Source organism: Pleurodeles waltl, chromosome 9, assembly GCF_031143425.1.
Source record: "Pleurodeles waltl isolate 20211129_DDA chromosome 9, aPleWal1.hap1.20221129, whole genome shotgun sequence".
In the NCBI taxonomy this organism is placed as follows: domain Eukaryota; kingdom Metazoa; phylum Chordata; class Amphibia; order Caudata; family Salamandridae; genus Pleurodeles; species Pleurodeles waltl.
Genome location: NC_090448.1, coordinates 999,041,479 through 999,068,987, shown reverse-complemented (window position 1 = coordinate 999,068,987; position 27,509 = coordinate 999,041,479). Strand labels below are relative to the sequence as shown.

The window sequence follows — 27,509 nt, the reverse complement described above, 5'->3', positions numbered from 1 at the left end:
AGTGTGTTGAATGTGCGCCGCCAATTCCTTGACACTGGGTATCTTTTGGAGGGTAACAACGTGCTATTTTGGTTAATAGATCCACTAATGCCAAGATGGAGTTCTGGCCATAAGCTGGGGGCAAATCAGTTACTTAGTACATACATAAAGTATGCCAAGGGGACGGCAGCACAAGTAAAGGCTGCAACAGTGCATGCTTTTATTAAGATCAGACCATCTCAGATGATTTTTTTGGATTCTTGTGCCACTCAAAGGGATCTATGTAGACAGAAGGGACAGGAAGTGGAGGGAGGAAATAGATGCAAAACTGTTCCAAATACTAAGTAAATACTCCAAATTGTTTGCAACAGAAGCACTAGGTGGTGCTCTGAAAATGAACTTTTTAAAGGGTACTTGCTTCCTCGAAATTGTGCAGCCAGAATCCATGCCGAAGGCCTCTAAGCACACCACTACTCCATCATAGCACTGTGCACTCGGTGTCATGCATGCTGACATGCCTAGTGTGAGCATACCCTGTTCCCCCTTGATGGTTCACCAGTTATCTTGGCCTTTGCCTTTTTTAGACTGTTTGGAACAGTCTACACCCCCCTTTTTGTTTTTTCTTTTTTTATTTTGTACTTCAGTTATCTTCTTTTGAGACAGAGTAGCTTAAGTTGCAGCATCCACTTTTAATACATAAAGGTGGTGCCACTAACCGTTAGTCTACATATCTCTGGCTTGTGAAATAGTCTTCCACCATTGGTACAGTGTTCCTTGGTGATAGTGCAGCATTGCAGAGGTTCGAGTCACCTTACCCTACAAAAAACATTGAATTTCATCATTAAGAAGAGAAGTCCACACAGCTGTTGGGAACTGTGTACCATTGTGAGATTTGTTTGCTGCTCTGAGGTAGCAAGAGTCATTTGGGGGGCCTTTCTTCTCCCACATAGAGGTGTACTCCCTTCAAACACAAACCTTTTTAGGCAGTTTGCATAGCTTTATTCTTAAAGTATACTACTAATTGCAGCCTCGGTGGAGTGGGTACTCAAATGGAGCATTTTGTATCAAATGCTGTGCAATATCCACCTATGAAAATCTGCTTAGCCTGTCTCTGTTTTTCAAAAATACTAATAATGCATGCACGAGGGAATAATGTAATTTGCGATGATCTTCATTCCGGTCTAAATTTTTTCTTCTGTATTTACAGTGACGTTTTACTTTAGACATGTGCACAATGTGGTGCCCACAGCACAAAAGTTGTTTTTTGTGGAACATAGCACTCTATAAAAATCAGTCAATAATGCATAGTACTTTTCCTTTATTTTAGGGCTGTTGCACCCGAACTACAGACCAATGTTGATGGACAAATTGATGGGTCTGGTACGTATAGTTTTCTTTTATTTTTACAAGGGTGTAACACATTGAAGATGTGGAAAATCTTTCTTGCCCGTGCTGGAATGTAAAAGCAGTTGATTTTCTATTGGTCTCAAGGGAACCTTTTAATGCACTGCCTGCATAAGGTATGTTATCTCTATTCTCAGTAATGATCCAGTGAGCTGCCCGATTTTGGAAGCCCTGTGGCCATGGTAATGCCATTAATTAAGGATTCCATTCTTCTTGCATTTGATCTAATCCCCTACATCAGGGGTGACCTTCAACCATTCTGTAAAACATGTATAATCTGGTTCATTGAGCACCAGATTTCTGTAAGGACAGCCCCCCTAGCCCTTTACTGACTTTGAAGTTGACTTCTGTCCTACACTATGCATTTGAAATCACCTACACCACTTTCAGTACTGTTTGTCTAGTTGTGGGGTCCTAAATTAGTCTCATATGAGCATACCATCGCTTGGCACTGTGGACATCTATTCCAGGTGCATGCAGGATACCAGTATATTGCTGTGGCACCTGAAATGCCATTTAGGTTTGTTCTTTAAATATGTTAAATTAACTTTTCATGTTCACCTTCTATGTTTTGTATTTATATTGTGAAGCCAAGCAGTGTAACCTATGATATACCTAACTGAAGATAACTTTGATTTTCACACAGTGTGGCCTTTCACCCTAAGTTTGTTTTGGCTATTTTAAAGAGTGGATTCACTAAAGTTTAGAACGAACACTGAGAGATGGCTTTTATATGGTGGGATTTCAATTACAAGCTATACAACTTCTGGTTTGCTACTCCAAGCATAGGTGAGGGTACCAGTAGTTCATCCCACGATGTAACAAGGAAGAATCTGAAGGTTATAGTCCTCCACCCCCCGCACAGTTAACCACTGAATGGTTCACTTTCTCAATTTCATTCCAAGACAGCCTGCTCTCGATGCATTGTGGACCCAATGGCAAAGATGCTATTTTTACCATGCTTAGGGCCAGATGTACGTAGCATTTTTCTTGTCTGCGAATCGGGTCGTTGGCGACAGGGAAAAACATTTTGATATGTACAAAATAGGTTTTTGAGTCGCAATTAGGAAGGGGCGTTCTCTTCCTAATTGCAAGTCGCAATGCGTTGTTGGATTGTTTGTTTTGTGACCTTGAATGCGGTCACAAAACAATTGCGGTTAGCACCAGTTTCAAATTGGTGCTAACCCATTCGCAAACGGGAGGGGGCCCCAGGAGACACCCTCCCCTTTGTGAATGGTGCTGCCTGCTCTGGATAAAAATTAAAAGAAACTTCATTTTTGTTTTTGAAATGCATCCCGTTTTCCTTTAAGGAAAATGGGCTGCATTTAAAAAAAAAAAAAAAAAAAACTAACAAAAACATAAAAAAACCTTCCTTATTTACAAGCAGTTACAGACATGGTGGTCCGCTGTCCCCAGCACTAATCCAAGGGCATATACTATGGATCCACCTTTGACTGTATTTTATTAATTGGGCATCTAATTAGGTCTGGTGTTAACCAAGATCTTTTGTTTTTATTAAAAGTGTATTTCTTTATCTATTGTCTGGCTTCACTGTGACAACGTTCTGCTCTCACAAGGAGCATATCGGCAAACATAGTTTTGTTCAATCCCGGAACTACTGTTGCAATGTGTGCTTTTTGAAACCAAAACATTTTTGCTTTTGGCCAATGTTTGGTATAATGGCGGGGGCCCGGCAACTCCCACAGCAATAAAGTTTTACAAAAACTGTGTCGAAACAAAACACACATTGACAAAAACAAAAGGCTGACCACCAATGTCCAACCTCTTTGCTTTGCCAATGCTTGTTTTTTTGTTTTGTTTCCCATAAACTGGTTACACTGGTTTTCCATTATTTAATAATTTTGGGAAATTCTAGCATGTATCAACACATTTTTCTAATAGATGTTTCAAAGAATTTCACAGTAATTTGGCAAAACGTTTTTTTCCTAGTCACATTTGTTTGTGAACATTTTATTTTAAAAGCAAATAATCGCAATCTTGTTTTCCAGTTTCAGCAAATATTTGCATCTAATCAGAACGCATTCTGGGAGTATTCTACGTTGTCTCACATTGCTACACTTTGCAAATGTGTGCGCATATTTTTATACTGTGGCTACTGTCAGTAGTGCAGTCTGAGCTTACAACATTCCCTTAGAGCGCTCACCGTACTAAAGGCTTTGCATTAATGAACCATAAATACCAGTTTCAACAAAATTAACATATGAACACAAGTATTAGCTTAACAGCAGACATTATGTGTTACTGTAAACTGTCTGCCAAAGGGTTTGTGTTGCAGGTGTTTGGGCCTACTTGTCCCAATGACAAAATAAACATATAAACCTGTTGTCCTTGTCCCCTGGTCGTTATGTCTTGGGTGTTGGGCTATAGGAATTCCATTTGCCTTCCTGCCTCCTATAAATATCCTATATGTGGTGATCTTGTGGTGACCTGAAAACCCAGATTGCAAAGATCCTTATTTTCTTAATAATTCCATAGACCTTGATTTGCTTTTGATGATTAAGCTAAGATCAAAGAAAGAATGACAAAACACAATACAGGGGAATCTTAATAAACCAATCTTGCGGATATTTTTTTTATTATTCTAAAAGAACTCAAGACATCTTTCCAAGAAAATGTATGGTCTTGCCAATAGTGTGCACTTATGGGGATGTGGATAATTTACAAATTGATGTATTGATTGTATCAGTAAGGTCTTCTACAAGTACATAGTTCATCATATAAGGAATTGTACTCCAAGCAAAATACCTTCTTGTGAAGGAATTTGTGCCCCCTCAGCCCAAATGCAAAAATGAAAGCTGTTGAGTAATTCTGGTGCTTCATCGTATACAGTGACTGACCCAGAACCCTAGGAATTTGTTTAACTTAGGTGCTGCCCAAGAAATTGCCAATTTTGTTATTTGAAAACATTGACCGTAACAATGACATACGACAGGACTTTCATGGCTCAGATGCTTATCATAGCTACTTGGGTGGAAGAGCTTCTGCACATTTAAAATGATCAGAGATCAAAACTGAATTGTTGTGACCAGCAGCTTAGATAAGCATAAACCATAAATTGTTAAATCCATTTGTGAATTAACAAAGTGCTTAGATTTTTGTTTTGATTGCAAAAGCATGTACCTTGGAGATCCTTCATAGGGATTTTTCCCTTACTTCAGGAATTGCATCCGCCAGAAGATTATTTCACTTTTAGCCTCAACGTATTATCTTGCACTTTAGTTTGTGCTACAATGAATTGGCTCTCCAACCTTCTGTTTTTTGCCCAAGGTTCTATCAGATTCTCCATGCTATACAAAACCACTGATTTAACTTTATAGTCTTCTATCAGATCGTTAAGGTAGCGGTCCCAAATGCTGAACTGCTATCAAAAGGAATGGCAATCAGATGAACTTGAAAACTGCATTTTCGAGTGAAAAAAATTGTAGTCTTCTAATGGTGCTTTGTTGATGCTGTAAGTATTTGTCATTAGCATTGCGTACAAGCTGGTTGGTGTTGCTTGTTATTTGGTGAGGATTCTCAGTTTCTGAAGATGTCGAGGCTCATTCTGCTAGTAGCAGGACCACAAAAATTGAATGCTTCAAAAACATATACATCACATCTTGTAAAGAATGACAAACTACAGCCTGATGAAATTAAAGTAAGGCTTTGTTTGAACTTTTGGATCAGGTAGTTTATGCACAGCGTAGCTCTGTTTTGATGCCTCATAGATGTTCTGTATGATTAATTAGCCCAGTACTTCTCCACTAATTGTTCAATGTTAATATACTATTATATCTAATTTACAGGACATTTACAGATTGCCTTGCATGTGGAAAAACTCATGTAATCATTCTCACAATGAATTGCCTGCCCTATTTACTCGCATGCCCACCCCTTTTTCCTTTTGACCAGTGGTTTCCTACCTGTGGTCTGGGGACGCCTGGGGGGGTTTATGAAGCCTCCTCAGAGGGTCCATGACTGCTTAGAAAATTAAACATTAACAGATTAATAAAGTGTATATAAAGTGGCTAAATGTACAGCTGAACATTTTAAAACTTACTGTAAATATCAAGGAATTTGAAATTGGAGACTAAAAATTAAATTAATATCCTCACATTTATTCGTTGGAGCAGTGCAGGTGCATGAAAACAGAATATAGTATGGACGATGTGTGACTTCAACTGAATTTAAAAAAGCTCCAAACTTCCTATTAAAATTATTTTTGTTAATGTTTATATTTGTTTGCAAATTAAATAAAATGTGTTATCTGTGTATGTATTTGAATTATTGTTTCTCAATTTTTTGTGTGATTGTTTTGCATTTCATATCATCAACAATGTTTATTCTGAGGTCCCGGGCTTCCAGCAGTTTCTCAGTGGGGGGGGGGGGGGGTCCCCGAATTCTAATAATTCAGAGGAGGTACCCGGGCTCCAGTAATGATAGTGGGGGTTCACAGAAGTCCACATGTTGGGAACCACTGCTTTAGACTGAAGCTTAAGTAGTATAACATTGTGGGCAGGAAAAAACTTGATAGAGGGTGTGAGCAATACTTAAACATTAAATGTGTTTGAAGGGTACAGCCGATGGAGACCAGTTAGTTTAGTGTGCAAATCCAAATAGGCATCTCCAAGCAAGCCAACATTTGTTATAGAGTAACTTGTTCATCTGGTTTATTAATAGGTAAAGGGATTCTATCAAACAAAGCAACGCAATTTGAGTAAGTGTAATCCATTTGTTTCCTAAAAATGTATTAGCACAATATTGACATAATACTGCATGATTGGAAAGACAGTATGTAGTGATCCTATAAAGACCTGAAGATACTTTACTTTACTTTAAATAGGTGTGAGAACTTGTCGTAGTGTATTTGTCAATTGTAAAACAAAATATTAAAAAAAAAAAAGTAATTGTAGAGACTTGTCTGTTTCTGTAGAAACGTGATTATACATCCTAATTTGCATTGTTTTATATTATTGTTCATAAAACCTTTAAAAAAAATTGATAGGTCTGGGGTGAAAAAACTGTTTATATGAGAGTACAGTACAATATGTTCAGCTCCTGCTTACCGCGCTAGACAGGTTTTCTTAAATTGTCATGTACCAAACGTCAATCCTACACTTGTAATGCTAAGCGTCTGGCTTCAAGTCATCCTTTAAAAAAAGATGCATCACATGTAAGGAACATCTTATGTTAAACTTACAGATATAAGACTAGTGAAAACAAAGACTGTTATCAACTTAAAGAGGCTTGTACAGTTCATTAGAACATCAACTGTGGCAGCGCTTATCTAACCAGCAAGGATGATGGTGATGAAGGAGATGGAGGGGGGTGGGGTTGACTGGCTTGACTGCATTCTTGTTGATCAATTGGTTAATTAAATTGCCTGAAGTTCTGTCAGGTGCTGCCTACAATGAGTAATACATCAATAAAGAGCAATTCTTTTCAACTGTCAATTACTGATGTCTGAAATCGCTATTTAATCTACTCCTTTCTGCTCTTTGGATGGAATGAGCACTACAGCTTTGAGGTAAACAAGTCTCATCTCTGTCAGATGATAAGAAATAACAGCATCAATATGAAACAGGGGCTAATCACCCTTATATGCATAATATTAGGTTACACATTTTATGGATCAAATCTGTTTGTTTTCAACTTATCAACATAGCTAGTACAGTTCTTCACAATATGACAACCACAATGCAGCACCAATAGCCCAGAAGCATTGAAGCGACCCATAGAGATCATCTCCTGCATAGCCATATCAGAGGGGACCTCCTCCTCGTCTCCTCCTTGCACTCCCGTGCATAGGTGGGTCACCCGCCAGCGTTTGCTGCACTGTGAAGCAAACTCCATATATAATAATACACAACATAAAAATTATTAATAAAACACCAACATTGCTTCCCTTGATAGGTCCCGTCGTCCACCAGTCTCTCCGTTCCCCTGCCCTACCCCCTGCACATCCCCAGTTCTCCCAAAGATCTCTCCAACAAGCATACTCCCAGAGGCTCAGGTAAGCCGTGCATGTCAACTCAGTGGATAAAATCTGCAAGAATGGTCTCCATAAGTCCTTCAGATCACCCAACCGCTGCTGAGGCCAGAGTAAGGTTCTCCATAGCCAGAATAAGCCACGACTTTTGCAGCCATGATACATATGTCGGTATCCTGTCTGTACCCCACAACGCTAATATCAGCTGCAGCGCCGCATTGAGGGCCAGGGCCATTTGCCGCCCTTTTAATGATCTCCGGGGGAAGGTGAGCGGAGTGGGCAGACCCAGCAAGATATACGATGGGAATCTGGGGTTCTTAGTACTAAACGCTGTATCAGTAGCATCTATAACGCTCTCCCAATATCTATGGAGCTTGGGGCAATGCCAGAGTAAGTGCACAAGTGTACCCCTGCCCCCACACCCCCTCCAACAGAGGCTTGACTTAGTGGGATCCCAAGTGTGTATCCTTGCCGGTGTTTAGTACCAATAAGAGGCCACCTTATATGCTGTCTCTGTGCCTGCCGCATTATAGGTCGTGTGATGTATCCTATAAAAGATACTATCCCAGTCTTCATCAGAAAGTTCCCTTTCCAACTCCCTCTCCCATCGCAACTGTCCCTTAGACTTAGGCGGGCGCCCCTCCCCCTGCAATATCCTGTAAAGCTCCGAGATCACACGTTTATCATCCTTCTTCAGCAGGAGCCATTTCTCAAACGGTGTTAGCGGCCTAAACATTAATGCTCTATTAGCCGGCAACCGGGCCCATTGCCGTATTTGATAGTACATCATCCTGTCCGCCTCTGTCAAGCCATATGTCTCCCTTATCTGGTCAAAGGAGATCACTCCTTGCTCAGCAAAAAGGCTCCCCACCCCTTTACAGCACCCTTCAAACCAACGGCGCAACGCTTCCACTTGTAGCCCCGGTTCAAAGTCAGGATTCGCACCTATAGGGGTCATCGGGGACGGGAACGATGTCAGCCCCAATCGACTGGCCACCGCATCCCATACACGCAACGTTGCTCCCGTGATCGGGGAGGAGTAAAGGCCGCCCGCCCTGTGCCGACATCAGAGCCAGGGCTCCTTCCATATATGGGAGCCTGCCACCGCCTGGTCCATGAAGCACCAATGTTTCTCAGTAGACGGGCGACTCCACTCTAAAATAAAACGCAACTACACTGCCTAAAAATATCGCAGGTGGCAGGGAACTGCTAACTCTCTCCCCCCCCCCCCCCCCGGGGCGATACAGAACCCGTCACGGAAGACGCGTTGCTCGACCGTCCCAGACAAATCTCAGAACCGCCGCTTGAAGGGTTGCATTCGTCCGGGGCGGAGGCGTCGGGGGAAGCGCCTGGAACACATACAGTACACGCCGCAAGATTGTCATCTTCACCGCCGCTACTCTGCCCAACCAGGACAGCTTGAATCTCCCCCAGGTCTCTAGATCTCGCTGCACCTCATGAACCAACTTCGTGTAGTTCAAACTTGCCGTTCTAGCAGCGGAAGGCGCCAGGTCAATCCCTAAATAGGAAAGCAGTGAGGACGACCATATAAAAGGGTACCGGGCCCTCCGGTCCCCTTCATCCTCCGTGCTAATAAACCGACTCAGGCCTGTGACTTCTGCATATTCACCCGGAATCCCGAGACCCAGCCAAACTCATCAAGTATCCCCATAAGCGCAGGCAGCGAGGATCACGTCATCTGCATACAAGGAAATTAGGTGATTATCGCCCCCGAATTTCACGCCGGTGATCTGTGGGCTATCACACAGACTCTGCGCCAGGGGCTCCATGTGAAGCGCAAACAGGAGAGGAGAGAGCGGCACCCCTGCCGGGTCCCTCGTCTGATTGGGAACGGCAATGATAGCGTACCGTTAACCCGGACCACAGTGCAAGGAGACTGGTAGATACAACGGATCCACGCTATGAATCCCGGGCCCAGTCCGAAGCGCTCAAGCACCCTAAAAAGATATGGCCAATGAACTCTATCGAACGCCTTCTCCGCGTCAATAGAGAGGAAGAGCGCCTCCCGGCCGGAACGATCCGTTTTGTCTAGCAAATGAAGCAACCGCTTCATGTTATCGGTGCACTGCCTGTGCGGTATAAAACCTGCTTGATCAGGATCCACAAGACCCGGCATGTAGTAATTAAGACGATGGGCAAGTAGTCCTGTAAATAGTTTGGCATCTATATTCAAGAGCGAAATCGGCCTATAGGAAGCGCACTCTTCTGGATCTTTCCCCGGCTTGTGTATAACTGCAATAGTGGCATCCAGCATACTGGCCGTTAGTTCTCCTGACGTCCGGAAGGAATTGAAAAGCCGCACCAATATCTGCACAAGTTCCACACAAAAGGTCTTATAAAAAAAGTGCTGTAAAACCGTCTGGGCCAGGGGACTTCCCCACCTGCAGGCCTGAGATTGCTGATATGACCTCTTCCGCCCTTACAGGTTGGTCCAATGAAGTTGCCTCCCTCTCGCCCAGGGGAGTAATTGCAATACCCTCTAAAAATGTATCAGGAGCCACATTGCCCCGATCATCCGCCTCATACAACCCCCGATAGAACTCTGCAAACGCTTCCGCAATTTGATCGCTCGTTCGGGCTTCCGCTCCCGAAGGGGAACGAACCACCTTTATCGTCGACGCTGCGCTCGTAACCGGTGTGCCAGAAGCTTCCCACATCTGTTGCTCCCGATGTAATACTTGTGCTTAAGACGCGCGACCGCGTACTCCGCCCTGTCCCAATCTAGCCGTTTCAGCTGTTGCCTCACCTTCTCCAGCTCCCACCAGATTCTGGGGGCACCCGTATATTTGTGGGAACGCTCCAATACCGCCACCCTCTGTTCCAGCTCTTCCCTCATCACCCTCCTTGCTTTATTATCCCTAGCGGACAGCGACATCACCTCCCCTCTCACCACTGCCTTCAAGGCCTCCCACAGCGTCCCCAAACAGGTGTTCCCGTCGTCATCAAAACTAAGGTAATCTTTGATTGCACGTCGGATCGACTCCACCGTTGCGCCATTCTGAAGCAATGAATCCCTAATGCGCCAGCCCGACGCCCCCACCCATCCCATAGCAACCTCTACAGTGATAGGAGCATGGTGCGACAGGGCCCGAGGCTCAATCGTGGTCTCCCTAACTCGGGAGAGGAGCTCCTGCGATGCCAGAAAAAGGTCGAGCCGAGCGTACGTCTTGGTCGCCGCTGAGTAAAGAAAATAATCCCTAAGCGTAGGATTCGCCCTCCTCCACACGTCCTCCAGACCACACTCCGCCAGCCACTGGCGACCTGCCGCTGTCAACGCCCCCGTCTGCCCATGGCGGTGACCAGAGCGGTCCAGATCATTATCCATCACCAGGTTAAAATCGCCCCCCACCAAAATGGCGCCATCCGGCGAGTGCAGCATCAGGGAAACAGCCTGTCTCACGAAGACTTCCTGCTGAGTATTAGGAGCATATAGGGAAGCAATAGTAAGGGAAAAGGCCCCCAACCTCATCCTCATGGCCAAAAACCTTCCTTGCACCTCATGTAATTTTGCCACTACTTCCCCAGGGAAGGACCGCGAAAGTAATATCGCAACCCCAGCATGTTTTGTGGAAGCTGAAGACCAGAATTGCCTAGGGAACCACTTAGAGCGCATGCGGTAGGTGTCCTTCTGCACTAGGTGTGTCTCCTGCAACAGGCAGATATGACTCCCAAACCTATCAAGGGCCGACAGGATCGCCAACCTCTTAGTTGGACTGTTAAGCCCCCGGACATTCAAGCTTATACATTTAATAGTCATGCATCAAGAGGAGAAAAGCAGTCAAGAAGGGAGGAGCTTTGCGGGGAAAACTACACCCTAGTACAGACCGTCAACCACTCCGAACACCAGGGCCAGACCACCACTCCACTCGATAACCAGTATCTCATGGAAGCACACCAACATATAACCAATAAGCACAACAGGTGCTCACAACCGTAGAGTCCTCGCACACACATCTTCACCGAGGTAAAGTCTCAACAGGGCTGTAGAACCACTCAAGTTCGTCGAGCCAGGTCCATCGACCCCGCCACCCTGACCCCTCTTGAGCACCCACAAGGCCGAAAACAATGCGACCCACAGCAGTCAGGCTCTCCTCGGCCACCACTCCCTTAAGCATTAGTCCCAGCGACCACGCTGCTCAAGACCGACTCCCGCTCCGACCTCCGCTCCGAAACAGTAGGGCGCTGCATCTTCCTCCTTCTCTCCTTCCGCCGCCAACGCGGGCGATCCCCGCCAGCCAAGCCCACCTTAGCGCCCAGGTCCTGGCTATCACTCTCCAAGCGTAAAATCCGGTTTGCCTCAGATATGGACCTCACCTGCCGGAGCTGATCCTCCCAACGGAAGACGAGGCGGAACGGGTGACCCCAAGAGTAAGTCACACCATGTGCACGCAGATGCTCCGTAATGGGCCTGAACTCTCGCCGCCTCTGGAGGGTCCTCGCCGAGAGGTCCTGGAATAATTGGAGCGCATTCCCCCTGAAATGAACCTGCGGAAGATTGCGGGCCAGCCGCAAAATGCTCATTTTAAGCCCATAGTTGTGAACACAGGCTAGAATATCTGGTGGTCGGTCTCCAGCCCCACCGGCGCGGCCCACTCGATGAACTCTGTCTAAGGTAATCTCCCGGGTCTCTTCCAGGCCAAGTAATGAGCGAAACAGACCCACCACGAAGGCCCCAATGTCCTCCTTCTCAGCCCCCACCGGGACCCCTCTGATGCGAATATTATGCCTCCTCGAGCGATTCTCCAAGTCCTCCACCGCTATCTGTAGGAGGTCCTGCTGCTCCCGCAGGCGGACGACCTCCTGTTGCAGGCCCGCCACTTCCTCACCGCGGGAGATCTCGCCATCTTCCATCTCGCTCGCCGAGGGCCGTGACCTCCCCTTGTAGCTCTCACCTCTTGAGAAATGTCTCTTCGGAGTGCCTGTATATCACTCCGGAGCGAGTCAAACAAGGAGGTAAGGAAGCCCTTCGCGACCAGGGAGCCCTCTTCCAACTCCGTCTCCGCCCGCATCTCTGGAGACTTTGTCGCTGGCGGCTCCTCAGCTGCGCCACCCAGCACTGGGCGGGCTCCAGTCAACATTTCTCAGACTGATCGCTCCCGCTTAGACTTGGAAGCAGCCATCACTCCTATGTGCTGTCCCAGTCGTGCAAACTCCCCTCCAGGGCCCCTTCAGTGTCTCCCTGGGGCCAGACCACCCCAGGCCCGGTATTCCAGCCACAGCTACTGGCCTTGCGCTCTTGTGCTCCCTCTTGCCACTCGTCGCCTTACTGTGTCGCCAGGTCCGCCGCTCAGAGGCCTAGCCCCGTCTCTCCACCTTGTGCCTTCCTAATTCAGAGACTAGGCGTCCAGATTCACCCCGCTCCACTGCCGCCACTTCCAGGTAGCCTGGCCGTCAGGGGGAGTCCAGCAATGTGGGCGCTTCCGCCTCCTGGGGCCGCCGGCGCTGCTCACCTCCTCGGACCTCCGGCACAGTCCTCACCGCATCACGGCCTTGGCGCTCATCTCCTGGCCCGCTGCCGCTGTGACTCCCACGACCAAGGGAGCACCAGGTCCGGGGCCCACCACGCAGCTCGATCTGCCGCGCACGTTGGCTGCAAGCGCGGGCCTAAGCCGGGCAGCTCCTCGCCCCCGTTTCTCGGCGTCGCGGGCTTCCACGGTCTCCTCTGGGCGCCCTCTGATCCACGGCCCCAGTCACTGCCCCTGAGCACGGTCAGCAGCTTAGGTGCTACGTAGGTCATTTGACATGTTCTTTGCCTTGGATGTAATGTGAGTGCATTTACTGAGTAGTGGGTGGTGTTGACAAGCTACAATGTCTGCTTACTGTCCTTTCAGAACTAACAGTTGTATGATAGGACTTTTGTTTAATATTCTCTTTTTTGAATGAGGCTATAGATTTGTTAACGAGTTGTGGAAAGTGGTAGTTGCCTGTGTCCTATATATGATGTCTGTCATGGAATGAGATCGGATATAAGGACGATATGGTAATAGCATTGAAATGAACAAAATGCACTCATTGTTATAGTTTGATATCTGACCAGTTTATCCCACATTTTTTTACAGAAATGAAGACACCGACAATATTAGCTGTCCAATTACTGGTATGAATTGTCTGATCTATTTATTTACGTTACCCAACAGAAATTGGTACCACTAATGTAGGTAATAAAGCAGCATTTGCAGTGCTGTGCAAAGGCAAAATTGTGATAGCAAGTGTAACATATAAACAAGTTATCTGTTAGTTGATGGACATTTGCTGAACATTGCAGGTACTCTTTAGTGCCACATGCACTTCTTCTCAACTGTTTGGGAATTGCCTGTGCGGTGCCAGCCGGAAAGCTGAGTTCCTGTAGAAGAATGCTATCACTTTGTATGGCATGCTTTCTGCGAAACTACCTCTGCGTAATCCACGCTCCCTCATGTCCCACTCTAATAATAGGTCAACCTCATTATTTCCTATCAGTCTGTGTTGGACATGGCTCTCTTACAGGAATTTTCCTGAAACGTTTTGCATTTTTCTCCCAATCATTACTGACTCTCTTTGTGTGACATTAGGACACTGGGCACTTCCCCACTGTCTGGCAGTGGGAAAGTGGGCGCGCCTGTCCAAACTCTGGTGGGAAAGGGCTGGTCGAGACATGGTTGAGATGCTGTACCCAGGAGGGCCCTATGAAACGAGTATACAAGACTGCTGGACCAGTTGGCAACTGTCGGCCCAAGCCTTCTGGCTTTCTAGCAGCAGCACACCCAAACAGTGAAGGTGATTTCTGGCATCCTAGCGCATGGACTCTGAATTCCTCAAGAAAATCACTGTGCAACAAGTCTTATCTGTTTCTTTCGTTAGAAGTAAGTCTCTTACACACTCACAGAAGCAAGAAAGAAGATGCAGGACAGTTTTCAATTATTATTTTTTTTCTTTTCCAAATACTGCAATTTATGATGAAATCCTTGAGCTGCAGTCGTCAATGATGAGTCAGAATCAACATTGTGAAAATAAACAATGTGAATATAAAGCAATCCATATATGAATATGCAAATTCCTCTCCAAAGCGTATTGTTTTACCCTAAAGAGAGCAAGGCATGATAAACCATATCTGCCCAAGCCATGTCCACAAGACGCGCCCCAGCCCCGTTACCTTAGCACAAGGTCGGCCTCCAGTCAGGCTTCGTAGAGACATGAAGGCTGAGATCTGCTGCGGAGTGATGTGCAGTAGATAGAATATCCTGCGTGGAACCCCCTCTAATGAACTTGGTCTCAGAGTGTTTTATAACGCTCATGTTATTGTTCGTGCACACATCCTGATGTGGATATGTACCTAAGCTTTAGATTGTGTGCGCAAACTTGTACTGGCAATATCATAACAAAATGCCTAACATGTTCATGTTCTGTTCTCGTCTAACCTGAAGCAAAGGGACATGATGACAATCCAATACATACATTACTGATAATGATGCTTTTACGGAATGGCAACTGATTATAAAATAAAAAAAAATCTTATCAAATGCAAGAATTGCAAGTACTGCTAAAATGAATAAAAATGAATAATAAAGCAGAGCATATTTATCTAGGTAAAAGGGCACAGGCCTGCAAGCCGAAGGTAAGCTAAACTCCTATACCCAAGCAAACTAAAATGGAACCACGACAATAATGGGACAATGAGCCATTTATTATATTGTACTATTTATATAGACTTTCATACTCGTCAGAAGGCCACCAGCTGTTCCTTTTTTTTTTATCTGTATATCTACATGGAGCTCATGCTCTATCATGTGATGCTATGGAGGATTTTCGTCGTCTTACTCCTTGTGAGACTGACAAGGTATTTTTTTTCAAAGGCGTACTCTTCCTGCACTGTCAGGCCTTTGCTGAACATGGACTGTTCTCTACACATTCCTTGTACATTTGATAAACCCCATACTGATCCCTATGTTTTCAAAGCATTGTAGGTCATTTGCATCTGCCTCCTGTTCTGATTAGTCAGTGAAAGGAAAGGAATCACAAAGGTCTTACCATATTATGGCCGGTCAATGTGCCATCAGCTGCATCATCTTACAGCTTGGAAATCGGGATATTTTAGGCACAGCAGTAGACTTTTGCACCATATGTAGCAAAGGAATGGGTTTCCTATCTGTCAACCTACAACAAATCTTGGCTTCAGTTTTAAATGTTGAAAAAAGAGCAGATTGTTAGTTCTGTGTGCATTAGCATATATTCTTGTTTGTCTTGAATGTCACGAGGCTTCAGGAAAATACAGTCATAAATCTGATGGTAAAACTTGTTTCATTCTGCTAAGGTTGTATTTTGTTTTTCTTTTGAAGTATGGGTCTGGTGTTGTGGTAATTGTGTTAAGGAATTTTACAGCAGTCTTGCTCTTCTCCAATACCTCATTTCTAGCTGGATGAAACGAGGTTTACTATCAAACGGAAAATCCATGTATGTGTTGAACGTGAACTAGCCTTGTCTTAAGCTGTGGTGACCCCAAACAGGGTTGCTACTAGACTTTAGTGACTTAAGACAGTAAGCAAAAGGAGAATATACTGCTGCAGGTAAAATGCACAGATTGTGTAATACACCTAAATCGATCACCTCCTTTATTATAGTGTGCCACAAGGCTGAAATGTCAACCTAACCTCCATGCTAGGGTGCTGAAGGTTCCAGAAATCATTATATAGCTAGCCTGCCCTGTAAGTGTGAGTCGTCTTCAATCTTCCCTTCACTTGACCTAGTGTTATTGGTCACACTCCTCAAAACGTTCCTGTTCCTCCACACCCTATCTAACCACTCCATCTACACATATATCCCTCTTGATGCAGTAAAGCCCTCACTCCGCTCCTTTCAACCTGATCTCCCTTCATCAGCTGAGCACATAATTGTCCCTTGGTTTTAATTGTAAATATCCCACCATCTAAGCCATTTTACTTTGCCTATCAAATACCCCATCTGCCACTATGCACAATAGAGGTCTTTACTCTACCACTTTTCTCTTGACATCCCAGCAATCACTGAATGCCAGATTGACATTATACATCAATATCGATCAGTTTCTCCATTGGCCCTTCCAAACCAAATCTTTTGAAGTATGTCTCTTGTTGAACAAGTGTTGCACTACTACTATATCTGCTTTGCCTTTTCACCTTCTCCCAACTCAGTTAAAGGTTAATGTCACGGTCCTAGCATGGTTTGAAAAATATTACATTTTTTGGGTTGTATTTTCCCTGAGGGGTCAATGGATTGATGTTTGGTTATCACAATGTAGTCCTAGACTTACTGCCTATAATCCTCACAAAATTCTTTGTTATTTAAATCTGAACCTGATGTATTGACAGTAGAAGTGCGGCTCCAATCTTCATATAGCCCATTCCCTCTCAAACATATGCTTTGTCATCACTCACTCGAAGGTTAACGATCTGGACCTTCTGTGTAGCACTGGCTCTGTGACTCACCCTATGTGGGCTAAACCCAAACCATCCACCTATCCCACTGAGAGAGATGCTTATCTATATAACCGTTAACACAACCTCCTTTTCCCTCTGACCACCCAGCCCCACCAAATAAACCTCTTACATAAATGAAAGTACGTTTACCAGTTTCTGTTCTTGATTGCCCAGCTCAGTCAATCATTGTCCGGCTTCACCTTTTTGATTCATTTTGTGATACTGTGCTCGGGCCTCGGCTATAACTACCGTCTCCACAATTTCATTTTAGCTGCCTCTCATCCCAGTCCTCCACCCCCTACCATTCCTTGCCCAACACCATAAATGTGGATTTTGCTCCTCGAATTGAGGCATTGCAAACCGCTAAATACCTCATGGACTATTGATGTCTATTTGCCTTCAAGTCTGCATTCAGTGCTGTAAAATCTTCCTACTTCACAGTACTCCAACAAAGACTGTAACCTAACATTGCTGCTCTCCCTTGCAGTTCTACAACAAAGTGTAGCATTCCTGCTATTTAGTTTACCTAATGCCCCTCATCCACACTCCACCCATTAAGGAACGCACTAATGCTCGTTTTCTCTCTTCTTCCCTTATATACCCTTGCCATCAGCTCAGTTTGCCATCTTGCCCCAACTGTGACAGCAGAACTCATCCCTATTATCACGAGAGCCCATATTTCATATGCTCCCTCTAACCTATTCAGTGCCCTGACCATCAGTCCATCTATTTCTATTCTCTTCCATCAATCCTTGTGTTTGTTCTCTGTCCTGTCTGGCTCCTATCCACAATATTTGAAATAGGTTGTAGAGTTTCTGCTGCTCAAGAAAGGTACAATAGACTTCTTATCCTCTGATGCTCTCGATCCCAGCCCCTTTTCTTTTCTGTAACGTTCGGATGGCTTGTGTTTTGTTGTCTTCCTTATTCTGTTTTTCTCAGTCTATTGAAGATTTTCCAATATAGACTTTATAGATTTTTTCCATGGAGACCCCCACACACACCCCTACACATGTATTGAATTTCATGACCTCTGTAGCATTCAATGTAGCAATCCCTCTATGATGCTCACCCTTTTCTCCATGAGCACCACCAGTATTACCACCCCCTTGAAGTGCTGTAGGTCACCTCCTCCTCTTCTCCCCACCTTCAGAAAAGGTGTGTTGTGCAACCATTCATCACTAGATGGTCATTTGCTGACTAAAGCTAATGTCCTCTAAAACTGAAATTGCCTGCTTACCTCCTACTTTCACTCCAACCACCCCATCTGCTTGCATCTCCCTTGCCCCTTTGGATGAGAAACCTGGTCTGTTTAATTCACTTATGTGGTTGGATTTAATTATCTCCATCAGTGCCATATTACCTGGTATTGTGGTCTGGATTGTCTGTTAGATCTGCTCCCGCCTCACTTTTTACTGAGGCAAATCCACATCAAGTTTAGTAATGGGCAAACTTGATTTTTGCAGTGCACAACTAATTTGCCACCCAAATTACAACTACACCCCATTGAACCCAGTCAAGTGAGAGTTGAGTTATGCCTTTCCTCTTGATTAGTCCTTGCAACCACGGGGTTCTGATCAGAGATTGTCTCATATATAGTTCACAAGTTGGAATTTGAGATGTATGAAGTCTTCGTGGCGCCCATGAATTCTGTTGGCTTCACTTAGTTTATCTTTTCCCTGACTGCACTGGATTCTCCCAAAATTACGCATTGCCCTGGGTACATGCATTTATTAAGCTGCAATTTGCTTGTCCTGTTTTCTCTTGATACTGCACAAATGAAATACTGTGTTAAATCTGAAAGTTGTGTGATTAGATGCATGTATTTCTTCAAAGGTTTGGACACTATTGCACAACATATGTTTTGTCAATGTTGCCACGGAGTATAGACATTTCTGTAATGTACTTATTTATTTTTTTTGTATTTTATTTTTTATTTCCCATTTTCGTTCTTTTTTTTTTTTTTTTTTAACCTTCATTTTTCATTTTCAAATAAACCAACTTAGCAGCATTTACAACAATAACCACAGTGTACAGCACATAAGTGAGGTTATGATACTAAACAGCACTAAATGAGGTCCCTTTTCTCACCCAGGCTGATGACCTCAGACGTATGTCTGGGCTGACCGGACACAATAACCACCCCTTATCCAGAGAGCCTACTGATAAAGAACTAATCATCTGAAACATCACTATCACCACTGTTTAGCGCAAGGTCCAGGGCCGTGAACCTGTTTCCCCGCCCCAACCCCCCCCAACCCCCCGACACCCCACCCCACCCCCTTACCACTACTGGTCCCTACAAGCAAGGAAATCTTCCCCTACCTTCTCATTCTTTCTTCTGAGTTTCATAGGAATCTCTTCTGCCAGCATCCATTTTGCCACATCTCTCTGCCAGTTTTCTATCGCCAGGGTGTCTTATGCAACTGACGGCCACCCTACTTTTAGCAAGAACCAGTGCCAGCTGCAAAAATGTGTGCACCATCTTGCGTTCTTCATGCCACCTTAAATACCCCAGTAAAAAGAACTGTGGCGTGATCGTAGCCGGCAGTGAAGTGGTGTGTGTGAGTTCACCCGACCCAAAATTCTTGTACTTTGTGGCACCCCCTCCCAGGTGAAGGAAGTCAATTCCCTGGGACCAACATCTGGGGGCACTCGTCAAACCAGGACCGTGTGATCCGTCATGGGGGGGTGGGTGGGAGGGGGGCAGGTAAGTGCAATGCAAAAAGTTGTAATGAACCAGCTTAAAGCAGGCGTTACACAAGACAGTCTTTGTGAGGGCGCAGACAGGGACCGCTATTGGCACCCCAAAGTCTTCCTCCCAGACCACCTGGACCCGCAACGGGCCCCCAGCCATGTCCTCTGTTGGTGCTTTGTAAATCGAGGATATTAGATGTCTTACCACCCCACAGGACAATAGGGTCCCCAGAGTGTCCGTCACTGGAAGGGTGGTCCAGGTCTGCCTAGCTTATTCTGCCAGGCCAACAACGTGCCGAAAATGCCCAGATCCACCGCAGAACCCACCTGCGCGTCCTTGAACAGGATAGTGCTTATTAGGGTATAAGTCCCCCAACAGCTTACAGTCCCCATCCTTCCTCAGGCGAACTAGAACCCCCTACTATGGGTGTGGGGAAGGGAAGGGCATTAATGACGCCCCACGCTGTCCCGAGGCCAGGCAGCAGCATCTCCGACACCTCACGTGTGTCAGTGTGGCCCTAGCTATTCTCCTCATGTACAGGCCACCGGGTCTCCTTCAGTCACGTAGCCCCGCAATGGGCCTGCCAGCCTCAGGCTGCAGGTGCATCAATGGCAGGAGTTGGCCCAGGCGCCGCTCCGCTCCTCTGCAAGCACCTCCCATTCCAGCCTTCCCTGCAACAGTGACGCCGGTCCCACAGCTGTCCCAGGCTGCAGTACTAACAAGCATTTTCAATGCGAAGGGTCTCGCATTTGCTCGAGTTAAGGCTATTAGCGTTATAAAGGAAAAAAACGTAGCGCACTATGTAAAATGCAGCGCGATCACGTTGCATGGAAAATAAACAGATAAAGTAGTCCAGACACCATGCCGAAAACATGGAGCCTCGTATGTTTTTAGTAGTTTACCGGTGCTGTGTAGGTGGGCTAAACACCAGAAAAGGGATGATGTATGCATGCTTATCACAAATGAAAACAAGCGGATAAGCGCAAAGAGGTTACAGAATGGGACGGAGCACTTTGCGCACGCCCATAAAAACAGGGCTCCGCAGACTTTTCGGCAGCCCCTGAACGGCACCTCCTGTGCCCCATGTCTGTTGCCGCTCCCCGGGGGTCTGTTCAGCCACGTCACTGTATTTAGGATGGCAGGATGAGGTAGGGTCTATGCAGTCAGGCCGGGAGCTCAGAGGCATCCTGTCGGCAGTGTTACTTGGCCACGCCCCCAAATTTCACATCTCTTAAACGAAATACTACTTCCCTACCATTGACCAGCACAATATTATATATTTAAGTTTACATAAGGCCTGAACTCCCATGTAGAATTCATGCACAGTTCAGTTTTTCAGATTTGCCGCAGTCCAAAGTATGCACAGATTGTTTTTCCTGTTTGTAATTAATAGAAATCATATTGTCAAAGAATTTTGAACTGTTTGGTTTTGTCACTGTACAGTACTGTAGTCTTACTTTTTGCAATTTGTCAAGTTGACCATTTAGCTGTATACTTGTACCAAGTTTTTTTTTTTTTTTTCTACATGTGTAGGAATGGATACATTATTACATGCTCCGATCCAGATTCCTCTGCAACAGTTACAGGTATATCCATTTTTTTTTTGTTTGCTATAATTTTTTTACTTTTTGTTTACTTTGGCACAGGTAGAACACACACTTTGCAGGGGACCCCCAGGAGACACACAGAATAGTCCCCATGTCTATATAATCCCTTCCTCCCCATGTCAACTTGTTTCTCCCTGTCTAGTTTGTGATAAGCCCACCATTTCCCCCAGAGTGTAGAGTGTTTTTCTGGAGTCTCTAGATTGTCCAGAGTATCGAGCTGGGCAATTTTGGGAGTGGCCTCAGTCGTTTGATCCAGCACCTCCAAAATTTTGCATATGTTGAGTCCGTAGCGCTGGATAATGGAGCAGCCCCGGACCATGTGGAAAGAATCGCCCATATTATCCGGGCATCAGGTGCATGTGAGCTCTGGGATTTTCTGAGCTTTCCACAGTCATCATGGTATAAAGTATATGCAGTGTAGGTAGATGAGTTGAAAGAGGCGTAAACTGGTATGAGTCATTGTGCATACCTTTAAACATTCCTACCTCCTCCAGGGGCCCAGTCACTTCTCCCACTGCTTTTTCAGGTGTAATAATGTACAGGTGGAGTGAATAACTATGGTCCGTTATATGTAGGAGTTGCCTCCCTTGTCCAATGGGCCCCTAAGTAGTCTTGTCTCCAATAGGTTGTATTCCGGTGGTGTAGCAAGTGTAGTTTGGCACCCCACTATGGCATGTCTAAGCTGGAGATAGTGATAAATTTGAGATTTATGTAAGGAGAATTGTGTTTGAAAGGTGGAAAAGGCTCTTACCAAATGTCTCCCAGCCTCTGCACTCCTTTCCAGTACCATCACATCAAGTACAGCCACATTCCGGTTCAGAGGAGGGGGTCTCCAGTGTCTCTCAGTGGTGTCACCCTGTACATAGCCATGCTGATCTCCAGGCCTGGAATACTATCCTGGCAATCCACAGGAGTGCTTGGGGAATAGGTGTCTCGTATAGTAGGCCTACAATACTGTCCAGACCGATTGAGACCTCTGCCCTAAAGGGGGCACGCATGTGTGGCATGCCAGTAGTAAAGGAGTGGGATATACACCATGTCCAGGCTTCCCTCAAATGTGGATCTAGCACATTTATCGAAGGAGATTGTGAGGTCACCTTAGAGGTGATGATGTGAAACAGTGATACAGGGCAGGGGAAATTCTGGAAGACATACAACATGCGCAGAAGAATCCTCATCTTGTATAGGGCCACCCTCCCCAGCAAATTGAGGGGCAGTTTGCTCAATTTTCCATATCATCCTAAATTGTCGGATGTTAAGGCCCCAGGCCAGTTCCTTCTCCCAGGTCATATGGATACCCAGGTACTAGAAACTAAAACGTTCGATGGGGAAGGCAGAGTGCTGTGTTTTGTCTACTTGATTGCCTCTTAAGGGGACCAAGAGAGACTTAGACCAATTCACTGTCAGTCAGGAAGCAGACCCACAGGTGTTCAAGATATGGATAAGGCGAGGACCAGTTCTGTTTGGTGCGGCCATAAAAATGAGTGTTGTCAGCATAGCGGCCAGTCGGCCAACGTTTCCATCGCCAGGGCAAAGAGAATGTGGGGCAGAGGCCATGCCTGTCTTGTGCCGAGTCAGAACAGGAATCTAGAAGATGTTTCCCCATTCACTGGCATACAGTATGTGAACAAAGGATTGAAAATGTGCGCTGAGACACTTTGTGCAGCACTTCCTGTAAAAACATCCAATTCAAAGAATCAAAGGCTGTCACAAAGTCAAGAAACCTAAGTCCTGTGACACATTGCAAAGTCTAGAAACTGGTCGGGGTCCTATGATCTCTTTGGATACAATGTCTTGTGTTGCGATGGAGGGAATAAAGCCACATTAGTCTGGGTTGACCAAGTGGCTCAGCACATGGGTGAGGCCTGTCGCCGGAACCTTGCTGAACAGTTCAACCTTTGTGTTTGAGGGAGATAGGCCAGTAGAAGGCACATCACTCTAATGGCTTATTGGGTTTTGGAAGCACCACTGGTGTGTCTTGGTCTATTTCTGCAGGTAAATGGGCTTGGGTGATGGCTTCAAGGTACATATTTAGGATAGGGGGCTGGATGGTTTGACACAGCCTACAGTAGTATTCAGTTGGGAATTCATCGGGTCTGGGAGTCCTGTCCGGATTGATCCTCATTAATCTCCTCCATGTGCAGTGGCTGGAGTAGATCATCCCGTTCCATGGAAGTCCGTCTGGTCAGTAGCATGTCTGTGAATAAGATCTGTTTTAGGTCCACAGCAGGGGCCCTCCTTGGTCGTCTGTGTCCCCCAGTGATTGTTTTTAATGTCCAAGGAGGCAGGGTATCTGACCTGCCTGCCATGCAGCACTCCAGCTTTGGGCAGCACGAGCAGCTGGGTACGCTTGGTTTTGGGGGATGTCCTAGGCAAACAAGGGTTATCAGTCCCTAGAGAGCAAACCCTCCCCCCCCCAACATGTGGGCTGGAGGTGAGGGGCAGGTTAGAGTGGGGGAGGTGCAAGGCCTTGGGACATTTGCCATTGTGTGACGTGGTGGCCCATGTCTGGAGTCGCCTGCCCCCAACACCTCTGCTCTAATTCAATGGCCCGCCCTGGGCCTCTGTGCATCAGGTCTAGAAAGTCATTGGTACCTCCGTGGTTTTCTCGCTGCTGGGCCAGCTATTTGGGCTTATTGCCATTTTGGGGGGCTTCCTCCGGGGAGGCGGGCTTCATTCTATCAGTCTTGCAATCACAGAGCCCCCCCCACCCCCCACCTGTTTGTTGTGGCAGGTACTCCGGGTCTACCACATCCTCTGGGGGTAGGGGGGCTTCAAAGGTGTTAACTGTTTGGTAGACTGCCTGGGACTCAATGCGGACACTGTGCTGGGCCCCCAGTTCTGAATGTGGAGGGGGCTTCCAGGTGAGGGATCAATCCTAGCCCCTGGAGTCACGGCGGCACGGTCTGCACCTTCAACACCCGTGTGGCTGGAAATCAGCACTCAGTCGGCATCTTAATGGAAGCCCTGAGGCCCTGGTCCTCGTGGCGTGCTTGCTAATCTGGTCCAGAGTCCTCTCTGGGTTTTGCTAAGAGTGTCTGTGCAGGTGTTGTGGGAGCTCGAAGATAAGTGCTGATGTAATGGAAGGTCAATATGTGTGTAATTGTCGTACGATGGAAGTGCCGTCAACTGTCTGTACCGCTTTTGGTAAAAATTAAAGTTGTTAGTCAATTTTTTTTGTTTTCTTTCTTTTTTTTACCACTTAATTTAGTACCTTTTTGGCTAGAGCGACACACACCTAGAGGAGCCAAATCACAAAAGGAGTAGGGTGCACGCTGCCTGGCAGACCAGCACGCAATTAGCTCAGATGCATTGTGGTAAATATAGTGCATGATAACGCTCGCTGGCATACCAGCACACTTGTTACTCTCTTCTGAAGAAGGACAAATATCCTGAAACGTTTTTAGAGATACCTAGCACTGGATGCACTAATAATGGTAAATAAATACTAAAGACTTTCCACTAAATTGAGTGTTATTATGCACTGCATTGACCACAGTATATCTGGGTGACTGATGTGCTGGTTTACTAGGCACTGTGCTCCTTCCCTGCTTTTCTAAATGTTATAGTGTGGATGAGGCTTAGGCTAGCTCTACGCACTATCCCAATCATAAGGAAATGAAAGTTCCAATCAGAAAGAGCCCCAGCGCCAGCAGATATCTAATTATTTTAAAATAGTGTGTAGTTTATTTGCTGCTCTTCTATTAAATCTACCTGTTCTTGGAACCATGCAGCATGCTGCAGGTGTCTGCCTTACTCCCAAAACGATACGTTTGTGTTCAAAAGAATATAATGAAGACAGAGAGAACTTTCTCTTCTTGCTACTACTTGCCAAAATAGTGAGGGCTGTGCTGATGACAGCTTAAAATGCCCAGCAGAGGTTTTAGCACTGTGCAGGCAGATCCAATGATACCTAGTGAGAGCAGCATCTGCTACCCAGAAGGCTCCTGGGGCTCACAGTAGTGCCTATATTAAACTGCTTGCTTCAATGGAGTTTCCTGAATTTTGGTGCATCACGTTCTCTGAAACACTGCTGGCCTTTTTGCATGTTTCTTATGAAACAACAAAAGCCTCCTCTGTATTTATTGACCTGTACAGGTATCACCTGTAGATTATAGGCATGATGAGCCTTGTCCTTTAACAGACACAGGCAGCAGCCTGTAGATGAGCAAACAGCTGTAGTCCTGCTCCTGATCTCTATTCATCCAGCCCAAGTCTTAAACTTATGTTTCACTTCCTTGATTATTAGGCTGTGACGCTTCAGCTTGTATACCATTTTTATGTTTAAGTACTTTGGTGATAGTGCTATATATACATAGAGAAAACCATCACCTTGACGTCTCACCCTTACAAGGAGGAAGAAGTGCTCCACAGTGTGGAATCTTAAAAGGCTCAACGTTTCTATGTATATCTGACCAGAAATTACTGGCTAAATGGCCAACTTTGTCTCTTTCTCTGGAGGCAAAAAGGCAAAGTGATGTAGAAGAGAGCAGTCTCTTGATGGATTGGGTTACTCATTAAAATCTGCTATGTACTGGCCAAGAAGCAACCCCTAGAAGGTTTATATGCTCATTCCACTGTAGCAAAAGCTAATATCCCTGTGCTAGTGTGTGGTGTGACTGATATGGACATTTGCCAGGCTGCTAAGTGGGTGTCCTTCCATATGTTCACAAAGCACTATTGTCTGGACAGTCTGGTCTGGGAGGATGCGCACTTTGTCTGATTTGTCATGCAGTATTTCCTGGTCTGAGCCATTCCTCAGACCCACCACCTGGGGAAGTACTGATTTGGTATCTATTCATAAGGTGAGGAATCTGTGGTTAAAAATCTCTAGCAGAAGAACAAGTTACTTAAAGATATTTTTATTTTAGTTTTTTTTTCCTTGTTACTTACCACAAAGAAACATTTGGAAAACTTACAGCCAGCCCCCATTCAAGAGACATGTAGTATTAATAATTTATCACAGTTCTCAAGCCACTTCTCCCCGCTAGTGCATGTAGGTGGCATAATCCCCAGGGCAGTAAATACTAATTCCTCACAACCAGACGTCTCTTCTAGCGTACCCCTCTCTTACCTCCCTCAAACGTGGTAATGCCTGGCAGATCTTCTGCCACTTTGTCAAGTCACCTACATTTGCAAACGAAGAACAAGTTACTTACTTTCGACAATGCCTTTTCTGGTAGAGACTCTTACCTAACTGTAGATTCCCCATGAAACCACCCACCTCCCCCTTCTGTGAAATGAACTGTTAGTCTGTTAATAAGATCCCAAGTATCAAATCTCCACAGTGCTATTGTGATTTATTTTGCCTCCGCATCTAATGGCCGACGATCAGACAAAAACTGAGAGCACAACGTGCGGAGGTGGTGCAGCTATAGGTACCCCGACGTCACATCTGGAGCCGAATGGATCTGACGTGGAGCAGCACAGTACCACCTACCAGTGCGCAGGGAAATTGCTTCAAACATTTCTGGATCCAGTCTTCCAATCTGGAAATTCACAAGGTGAGGAATGTGCACTTAGATACAGTCTCTACTAGGAAAGGCATTACAGAAAATAACTAACTTGTTCTTCTCAAATTACTGGATAGATTTACACCAAACCCGCAAAAACACACACTTGATTAACGTTCTAACTTGGTGCCAAATTTAGTGTATTTGTTCTCAGTTATTTTTTCTCTATCAAATAGTTAAAAATGTAATCTGAATTAAAATAAGAATGTGTTCTTTTGGGGACCCCCTTCCCACCATTTCTTCTTGGCCCCTATTCAATGCATCTGCATGAAATGTGCCATGAAACCCAAAGTGAATGTACTTTGACTTATCTACAGACACCGTTCCAAGAAACAAACTGCACCAAAGTTATTAAGAAGACAAGAATGACTTTCTTATGGAAACTCATATCTACACTGATAGCTAGCAAATTAAGCAGAGTGTAAGTCCAGGCAGACCTTGCGACCAAATCACAGAAGCCATATAAAACATCCACAGTGGGGGACTAGGGGATATAGGACCTTGAGCATGAACTGGCCTCCAAACAAAACCTGATCCACACTAAAAAGCCACCCAAGTGATTTTATTACCAATTTATAATCTATTACATTTTGTTAATGTTCATACTTTCCAGCCTACTCCTAGACACACACACAGTGTGACAGATTGTCCTCACCCAACGCCAGGTGTTATGCTTCATCATATGGCACCCCTACTGAGGAAGCTGGGTTCTTTTTGCAGTACCCCCACTTTTTGTCTGGATTTTGATGCAACTTTGACTGAAGTGCCCTGGGTTCCTGCTAAATAGGTCCCCAGTGCCAGTGTTTCTTCCACAGAACAAGACCCTTGGTCACTTGATCCTCAAGTGCCCAGGACCATTAGCACCTCTAG

The 27,509-nt window shown here is 45.4% G+C and overlaps 1 protein-coding gene across 1 annotated transcript in view; it reads left to right on the top strand.

Moving 5' to 3' along the window:
- Nucleotides 1-27,509, top strand: part of LOC138260251 (kinetochore scaffold 1-like) — a 104,656-nt gene that overhangs the window by 67,226 nt on the left and 9,921 nt on the right. The window contains exons 6-9 of the mRNA XM_069208570.1: nt 1,307-1,359; nt 6,064-6,100; nt 13,453-13,490; nt 21,053-21,105. Of these exons, the coding sequence (XP_069064671.1) occupies nt 21,055-21,105 (51 nt within the window). The 5' untranslated portion in view covers nt 1,307-1,359; nt 6,064-6,100; nt 13,453-13,490; nt 21,053-21,054. The remainder of the gene's footprint in view (nt 1-1,306; nt 1,360-6,063; nt 6,101-13,452; nt 13,491-21,052; nt 21,106-27,509) is intronic.